Source organism: Cebidichthys violaceus, unplaced genomic scaffold (genome assembly GCF_023349555.1).
Source record: "Cebidichthys violaceus isolate CVI_PGR_0920_01 unplaced genomic scaffold, fCebVio1.0.p SCAF_106, whole genome shotgun sequence".
NCBI classification, from domain to species: Eukaryota; Metazoa; Chordata; class Actinopteri; order Perciformes; family Stichaeidae; genus Cebidichthys; species Cebidichthys violaceus.
This window is the reverse complement of record NW_027176270.1, coordinates 259073-269072: the sequence shown is the minus strand read 5'-3', so window position 1 is coordinate 269072 and position 10000 is coordinate 259073. Positions and strand designations below refer to the sequence as shown.

Here is a 10000-nt window from a genome sequence, read left to right as displayed (position 1 = left end):
TCTGGCAGGCTATAAGACACGCCCACTTTACTACGCAACAAGCCCGGTAAATAATTCCGGTAAAACTGCAATTGAAAAGGTTTCACTTTGCTGTTTGTGTGCATTACTAAATTTGTGATTTTTAGAGGTGGTGTTGGTAGGTGGATTTTGTCAGTTTGGACAGAACCAGGCGAGCTGTTTCCCCCTATTTCTTGTCTTAAAGGTAAAACTAAGATAAGCAGCTGCTGGCTATAGCTTTATATTCAACAGACAGACATGAGAGTGATATTCATCTTCTTATCCATTCCTTGGCAAGAACACAGATAAGCATACTTCCAAAATTGTCAACCTACTCCCTCAAGGTCCCTTCTACTTGTGCAGTGGGTTCGTGTGAAGCCCCCTACACACACACACACACACACACACACACACACACACAAAAGGAGCGTGCACACACTCCTGGGTGTTTACACCAGCAGGTTCAGGAGTGTTTATAGCTGAGATTGAGGATCTGGGATTTGAGAGGCCGTCTCACTTACTCTGCTCCATCCATGGGGGGTGTTCTAATGCAATGTCCTGTTTTCTCAATCAGGGGTGACGCCAGAGGCGGAGCACAGCCGAAAAAACATCCAGGGTGAGTACACCAGCTATTAAACACTGGTCCCGGGACACTGAGAGATGACTCATGCTGTCAACCCCTGTTCCCCCTCTCCTCCTCCTCCTCCTCCTCCTCCTCCTCATAACTGTTGCTTAGAAGAGGCATCCTCACCATGAAAAGAGACCAATTACAACTTTTTATGACCCGAAAAATCCTATTCTGTTCGTCTGGTGAAGCAATTTTTTAAGGGAAATGAGTCCATGCAAGGCCTAGGTACACACGGGGAAAGTGATCCATTTGGAGGCAGAAGGGGATTCCTCAGAGCTATTTTGTGGTGATTTTGTACTGCAGCAGGGCACTGTGTGTGTGTGTGTGTGTGTGTGTGTGTGTGTGTGTGTGTGTGAGAGAGAAAGAGTTAGTGAAGGAGACCATATGTGATAATAGACGGCCAAGCCCAAACTGCTGATAGAATTCTATCATTATTTAATCCTTATGACAAAAAAGGCAAATCTAGAATAAGTAGAAGCACACACACACACACACACACACACACACACACACACACACACACACACACACACACCCATACATACATGCATACATGCATACATTCTTAGAGAGAGAGGAGGGGAGGAGGGGAGGAGGTGGAGACTCGTTTCTGCTGCAGCTCATTCTCTTGAAATATTTCACATGAATATTGGCAGCGGTTGTGCTGCAGAAGACAAAAGGAAATGAACCGTAGCCGCTGGAGCCAAAGACAACACACAGTGTGAGAAAGTCTCGTTGCAGTCGACGCTCGCAGCACAGTGAGAGACGGGCTCAATCTAAGCGATTCAAAAAAACAAAAACGCCTTTTGGGACGTATGAAACACGTGAACACAGAAAAAAGGAATATCGGTGACGCAGCCGGAGAGAAACGAGCTTCTGTCGAACGAACGTTAAAGCAAGAGACGTCTCAGTGCACGAGTTGTGTTATTAGTAGGTGATAATAAGTTAATTGCCTGGTGTTTGGTATTGAAATACTCCACAGAAATAACCAGACTACACTCTTAAGAAATGTTTATCCAACCTCTTTGTCGTCCTGCTATTTCAAGCTTTTTAGTTCAGCCATTTCAGGCCAGTGGAGTCAACATTCCCCAAAATGAAACCCACGCTCAGTCACTCACAGTGAGGGGATTAACTGAAGAAAGGATGGGCTGAGACACAGAGGTGGGTGGGGGTGGGGGGGTGGGGGGGTGGGGGGGGGGGGTGGGGGGGGGGGTGTCTTACTGTAAATGACACCTCCTCTGTGTTGAGGAAGAGCAGAGGGCGACCCCTTCTCTGCTATCCATCAGTACGTCTTGTTGAGAACCATCACTTGAAGCTTCAGGAGAAACACTCCTGCAGTACGCTCAGCTCTGACGTCACCCTAGTAGTATGGTGTGTGTGTGTGTGTGTGTGTGTGTGTGTGTGTGTGTGTGTGTGTGTGTGTGTGTGTGTGTGTGTGTGTCTGTCTCTGTCTCTGCATTGTTGTCCAAATTATCCTCTTATACACCTGCAATTATTTCTTTATTATTACTAATGCAGTAATTAGTAATGAGTCATCTAAGTTTGGGGTTGGAGACGATAATGGAGACGTTTATTTAACATCATTGCTTGTTTGTATTATAAGGTGTTTGTGTTATTTTGTCCACCCCCTGATTCTGCACACATCCGGATTCATTTGGCTGCTTGCTGTAGCTTCATATTCACCAGATGAACGTGTGAGTGGAATCTTTTCTTCTACCTCACAGCAAGAATGCGAATAAGCATATTTCCCTAAATCTGTAACTGTCCCTTTAAGTACAGCACCTATAGGTGAATGTATATGAGTTACTTTCCACAGCTGGCCGAAGGAACATCTGCAACAGAAGCACGTCAATGACGTCGAGGGGCGTCGAAGCCGGTGAGCGGTCTCTGACTCCCACCAACATGCCTCAGACCGCTTTACGCTCGAGAACACAGCTATTCAGCCTCATCTCAGCTCCTCACACCAAGGCCACGCTTACCTTACAGAGGGAGATCTCAGCTATACGGGAGGGAGGGGGGGAGGGAGAGGGGGGGGGGGGGGGGGGGGGGGGGAGAGAGAGAGAGAGAGAGGAGGGAGGGAGAGGGGGGGGAGAGAGACAGAGAGGGAGAGAGAGAGACAGAGAGAGGGAGAGGGACAGGGACAGCGATAGAGAGAGAGAGAGGGAGAGATAGAGGAAGGAGGGAGAGAGGGAGAGAGAGAGAGAGGGAGGGAGAGAGACAGAGAGAGGGAGAGGGACAGGGACAGCGATAGAGAGAGAGAGAGGGAGAGATAGAGGAAGGAGGGAGAGAGGGAGAGAGAGAGAGAGGGAGGGAGAGAGAGGGAGAGAGAGAGAGAGAGGGGGGGAGAGAGAGAGGGGGAGAGGGAGAGAGGGGGGGAGGGAGAGAGAGGGAGAGAGAGGGGGCTAGAGAGAGAGAGAGAGAGAGAGAGAGAGAGAGAGAGAAAGAGGGGGAGAGGGAGGGGGAGAGAGGGAGAGAGAGAGAGGAAGGGAGAGAGGGAGAGAGAGCAAGGGAGAGAGGGAGAGAGAGGGAGGGAGAAAGGAAGAGAGAGGGAGGGAGAGAGAGAGAGGGGGGAGAGAGAGAGAAAATGAGAGGGAGAGAGAGAGAGGGGGGAGAGAGAGAGAAAATGAGAGAGAGAGAGAGAGAGAGAGAGAGAGAGAGAGAGAAAGAGTCCAGGCTCCAAGACGACCAGGGAGAGGCTGTCTTACTGTCAAAACAAACCAATCAACGGTGGCCACTTCTGCCCTCTGCCTCTCCCCCAGACTCTCTCATTCCTTGACTCGAGACCTTTTCTCCTTTCCTCTGGATCTTTGTCTCCTCTGTCAACTCATACATACCATTTACTGCAAGTGATGTTCTTATCTTACAACACGTCCAATAGAAAGATAACGTTTCAGCTCCCATTTACGTGCTTATTTCACCGACCTTACCACCAGTTACTGCACTATTACATTACCTTCATAGTCATGAGGAACAGGGATGTTGAGCCTCAAATAATGCTTCAGTGACAAGATAATGACAACGGAAGAGAGCAAAAGAGAGGGAATGGAGTAGCAGAGAGAAGAAATAGGAGAAGGTGATCTGTAATTGTGATTAATTACTCCAAACCACGGTGGTTGACATGGGCTTGAGTCAATAAAAATCTGAAAGATTGTGTGAAAAAGTGTGCTTGTCCAACAGCTGTGTAAATGAGTTAATGTCTTGACTCTGGTAATAGATCACGAAGTACACGGAGGAAGAGACCGTTGTTAAAAGCCAGGTGCTACAGTATATATATATATATATAACATATATAATGATGGAGGTCAAGGAAATTGCCTGTGACAGAGAAATACATCCAAATATATAAAGACGCGACCGAGGTTTGACGCAAATCTTGAACGAATGCTGTTTGACATATACGTATGGTTTCTCTGATTTAGTTTCTTGGTGATATGAATTTATGAATAACAGATGATGGCAGTGGTGGAAAGTCAGTTTATGTAGCAGAATATCTGGAGCTTTACAATCAGTTCAGCATGAGACATCCTCTATTCTTTGACTCTCAGTTTGGATAAGGAAAAAACTCCCAACTCTAACTAGTACATTTGCTTAAGTTTTGTACTTAAGTTGAATTTACTTCCATGTCAATGTTTTGCTACTTTAAACTTCTCCGCCGCTATAATTCAGAGGCAAATATTGTACTTTTTACGCCATAAAAGTGCAAAAGTTAACTTTAGTTGCTAGTTACAGATTCTGATAGCACGCAATATAATCAACAAATAAAATATGACGTATCGTTATACATCAAGATAAAATAGGAGTTCTCTAGGAGGAAATGTACAATACACAGCAACAGATAATGTCATTAAAAGTTGTCCCGCCTTAAATAGCTGCAATAATAAAATGATGAACACATTAATGTATTATTCATTTTTAATACAATTATGTAATTCTGAAATGAGCCATTCTGCATAGTGAGCACTTTAATATAAGTATACTTTCATGCTAATACTTTTGTACTTTTATTTAAAGAAGATTTAAACGCATGCTTTTACTTAACACTGTGGTATCACTACTTTTACTTAACACTGTGGTATCACTACTTTTACTTAACACTGTGGTAACACTACTTTTACTTAACACTGGTAACACTACTTTTACTTAACACTGTGGTATCACTACTTTTACTTAACACTGTGGTATCACTACTTTTACTTAACACTGTGGTATCACTACTTTTACTTAACACTGTGGTAACACTACTTTTATTTAACACTGTGCTATCACTACTTTTACTTAACACTGTGGTATCACTACTTTTACTTAACACTGTGCTATCACTACTTTTACTTAACACTGTGCTATCACTACTTTTACTTAACACTGTGGTATAACTACTTTTACTTAACATTGTGGTATAACTACTTTTACTTAACACTGTGCGATCACTACTTTTACTTAACACTGTGGTATCACCACTTTTACTTAACACTGTGGTATCACTACTTTTACCTAACACTGGGTATCACTACTTTTACTTAACACTGTGGTATCACTACTTTTACTTAACACTGTGGTATAACTACTTTTACTTAACACTGTGGTATCACTATTTCTACTTAACACTGTGGTATCACTACTTTTACTTAACACTGTGGTATCACTACTTTTACTTAACACTGTGCTATCACTACTTTTACTTAACACTGTGGTATAACTACTTTTACTTAACATTGTGGTATAACTACTTTTACTTAACACTGTGCGATCACTACTTTTACTTAACACTGTGGTATCACCACTTTTACTTAACACTGTGGTATCACTACTTTTACCTAACACTGGGTATCACTACTTTTACTTAACACTGTGGTATCACTACTTTTACTTAACACTGTGGTATAACTACTTTTACTTAACACTGTGGTATCACTATTTCTACTTAACACTGTGGTATCACTACTTTTACTTAACACTGTGGTATCACTACTTTTACTTAACACTGTGGTATCACTACTTTTACTTAACACTGTGGTATCACTACTTTTACTTAACACTGTGGTATAACTACTTTTACTTAACATTGTGGTATAACTACTTTTACTTAACACTGTGCGATCACTACTTTTACTTAACACTGTGGTATCACCACTTTTACTTAACACTGTGGTATCACTACTTTTACTTAACACTGTGGTAACACTACTTTTACTTAACACTGGTAACACTACTTTTACTTAACACTGTGGTATCACTACTTTTACTTAACACTGTGGTATCACTACTTTTACTTAACACTGTGCTATCACTACTTTTACCTAACACTGGGTATCACTACTTTTACTTAACACTGTGGTATCACTACTTTTACTTAACACTGTGGTATAACTACTTTTACTTAACACTGTGGTATAACTACTTTTACTTAACACTGTGCTATCACTACTTTTACCTAACACTGGGTATCACTATTTCTACTTAACACTGTGGTATCACTACTTTTACTTAACACTGTGGTAACACTACTTTTACTTAACACTGGTAACACTACTTTTACTTAACACTGTGGTATCACTATTTTTACTTAACACTGTGGTATCACTACTTTTACTTAACACTGTGGTATCACTACTTTTACTTAACACTGTGGTATCACTACTTTTACTTAACACTGTGGTAACACTACTTTTATTTAACACTGTACTATCACTACTTTTACTTAACACTGTGGTATCACTACTTTTACTTAACACTGTGCTATCACTACTTTTACTTAACACTGTGGTATCACTACTTTTACTTAACACTGTGGTATAACTACTTTTACTTAACATTGTGCTATCACTACTTTTACTTAACACTGTGGTAACACTACTTTTACTTAACACTGTGGTATAACTACTTTTACTTAACACTGTGCGATCACTACTTTTACTTAACACTGTGGTATCACCACTTTTACTTAACACTGTGGTATCACTACTTTTACTTTACACTGGGTATCACTACTTTTACTTAACACTGTGGTATAACTACTTTTACTTAACACTCTGGTATCACTACTTTTACTTAACACTGTGGTAACACTACTTTTACTTAACACTGTGGTATCACTACTTGTACTTACATAAAATAGACAATAAAAACAATACATGGGTACTAGGAGGGACTCTAGGACCCAGCACCTCAACCGTTAAGAGGCTCATGAAGCACAGGTGTGTCAGCTTCATTCCTGTGATCACTCTTGTGCACATGCTTCCTTGGGTCATGACTGTGCAGAAGCAGTGGCAAGTGCTGGTTGTTGTTTACCTTACAATGTACATTATTTACGTCTTGTGTTTTAGTAGATATAGCATGGGGCTTGTATATTAAAAGTGTTGTCTTATTTCAGTGCTGGTGTTGGCCTCCGGTCACGAGGACCAGCTGGTGCACTGGGAGTTCCAGTGCGTCGGGCCTGCTGATTGGTAGAAGTCATCAGCATATACAAATCTGGATTATTTCATCATTCAGAAGTGAGGTCATTAAACATGCAAAAAAAAGAAAGTCTACTAGAACACGTCTGAACCGTGACATGGAGGTATGGAGGCAGAAAGCCTAAGCATTTCAAACTACATACAGAAGGTCACGGGCGAGCAGGAAAGGGAGTTTACAGAGGGAGTAGATCGAGAAGCTTATGAAACTGAAGATGGGGCGGCCTCCAATATTTTTGGGAGGTTGTCTGAAAGAGAGAGCTGCAGTAGCCCAAACAGGACATGACTACAGAGAAAATAAAGACACTTTTTAAGGACGGCGATTAGAAAATAAAAATGAGCAAACTTGCAGGATTGCACTGTGGGTGCTGCCTGAGTCGTCTGGAGGCAGACAAAGACTCTTGGCAGTCGGTTCAGGAGTAAACGTGGTCTTGTCAGCGGTGATGGAGAGGCCTTGCAGAGGGCAGGACTTTCCAGGGGAAAAAAAAAAGAAGGCAGCAGCGCAGTATTGTTGAGACTAAGTTTGAGAAGGTGGGCAGACATCCAACTGGAGATGTCAGCGAGGCTAGTGGAGATGCGTGCCTCAACCTGAGTGTCAGAGGATGGAAAAAGAAAAGTTGTAGAAGCTAATAAATATATATATATATATATATATATATATATATATAGTACTCTGTGCACCAGATGAAATACTACATACGGCGAGACGCCTGTTGCAGCAGCTTCGGCAGGTCACCGCCATTTTTATTTATTTTTTTGACAGAAGAGCTGAAGAGAAAAGGGCTTAGGGTTTTGGTTCAGAGGCACGGCTCTCAGCGGGTGTCAGCCTTTCACTTGCAAAGTTCTGTGGCGGTCATATTTCAATGTAACTTTTGTCCGCGGTCAAAAGCGTAAGATCGAATGCACTAAGTCAACACCACCTATGAATAAGTGCAGGTTGAGGCCGTGTTCGGACACGTGCGAGAGGAGAATGTGGATGATAATGAGGAGAAGAAAGAAAGGGGGAAAAAGGCTGATAGTGGAAACTAATGTGGAGGAATATACAGTGTCAAGAGGCTTTAGAGCGATAGCATACTTGAGAGAGGAGCCAGGCTGACTCTATATTTGCTGGGTGTGGCTGCAGACATGAATCGGTGTGTGTGTGAAAACTATCACTGCACTGGACAAAATTCCTCAAAACACACAGCGTGCACAGTGCATGTATACATGTGTGTGTGTGTGTGTGTGTGTACAGGACACAATTCAATACTAGATGAAGAGGATTGAAACAGTTTTCGCGTTGTGTTCACAAGGACTAAGTGTGTCACTGACAAATCAGCTGTCGTGATCCTCTGGTACCTGTTTCGACGATAGATATACATTTAAATGGCGTATGAATTGTAATAATAATAGGCTTCAATGTGAAGTTGTTTCTTCTCCTCCAGCAAGCTGCAGGATTGTAACTTATTTAATTAGGAAGAACCTCCTGCAGCAAAATCGTCTTGCTATGCATTTATACCGTTACCAGCCAACGCCATTTTTATTTATGAATGGCTCATAACTGATAGGATTAGTAATAATAAAGATCATAAAGACATTTTTACAAGTTATTAACCCTTTCCCTGTTCGGATGTGTGCACATGCCACATTTTACAGTAAAGAGTTAACAGGTGCATTGTTTAAAAAAAAAGCGAAAAAAAAGCAGATTATTTATAATCTATATTTGACACTGGCTCCTCCCTCTAAACCTCTATGAGTTGACGTTAATGTTCAGGGTCGGAGCTAGTGGTCCAGAGCTTAACTTGTGCTTTTTTTTCTTTCTTTTTTTTCGTTTTGCACTCAAGCTTTTTGTATCGCGAGAGCAGCGGAAGAAAGAGAGAGAAAGAGAGAGAGAGAGAGAGAGAGCGAGAGAGAGAGAGAGAGAGAGAGAGAGAGAGAGAGAGAGAGAGAGAGAGAGAGAGAGAGAGAGAGAGAAAAAAGTTTTTAGGGAAAGTTGAGCAGAGCAGGGATGAGGAAAGAGCTCTGCTGAGAGGGAGAGAGAGACACACAGTGAGTTTTGCCATTCTCATCCTCTGGAATGCATCATCAGCTCCAATAACTTATCTGCGCAAAGTCAACACACAACTGGATGCGCACGAGCACACTCCAGAAGTTACGATGCGCATCTATTTATAGGAGCTCAGCGATTTGAGGTTTTGAGTGACTTTTCTTCTTCTCCGCAGTGTTCCTCTAAAACCTATATTTAGCAGTACCTGCAAGTGAGAGTGGAGTTAGTCCTCTTGTCGGGTCTGAGGCGAATCTCCTGTTCGGGAGACAAGGTAAAGTAACGACTCACTCGTGCGCAACTTTTTTTTTTTTGCACATTTTCTACACTGCATGCTTTGCTTTTGCGAGCTGAATGATTTTCTCACGTAATAAGTCATATCGCAGCAGCCACCTCTCAGCGTGCAGCAGAGTTGTTTTTCTTTTGTGCGCAGCATCTCCTGCGCACTCCTCTGCGTCTTTTCCAAACCTTTTTGAACTTTTTTTTTGTTTTTTTTGTTTGTTTTGCAGCTTTGACTCCAGACGGCAGAGGTTCGACGGGGCTGGGGGGAAAACAGTTTAGGATACATTTATTGTTTTTATTTCCACCGAGCACTGGAGCTGTGCACACGTTGAGAGTGGATATGCCCGACAGTAAGTGTAGAGGACGGCTGCTGCAGTTGGCCGTGGCTCTGCTGGCCTTGCTGTCGCTCTGCGCCGAGCTTGGAGACACTGCAGAGGTGGTGGACACCGAGGACGGCGAGACCGTGACCAAGCAGACCGACTCCAGAGCCAGCAGGGCCAAGAGGAGGGGAGGCTCGGACGTCCTCAGAGGGTAATGTGACTATGATGATCCTTATTGCTCCGGTTTTGGAACAACACTGTATGCCAGGTCTTTACTTTGAATTTAAATGAGCATCTTCAC

General features: G+C 42.6%; 1 protein-coding gene across 1 annotated transcript in view; it reads left to right on the top strand.

Moving 5' to 3' along the window:
- Positions 1–9012: 9012 nt before the first annotated feature.
- The window catches only part of fbn1 (fibrillin 1), a 56299-nt gene continuing 55311 nt past the window's right edge, over positions 9013–10000 (top strand). Inside the window, 3 exon segments of the mRNA XM_068732274.1 lie at positions 9013–9102; positions 9276–9371; positions 9607–9910. Coding sequence (XP_068588375.1) covers positions 9720–9910 — 191 coding nt within the window. The 5' untranslated portion in view covers positions 9013–9102; positions 9276–9371; positions 9607–9719.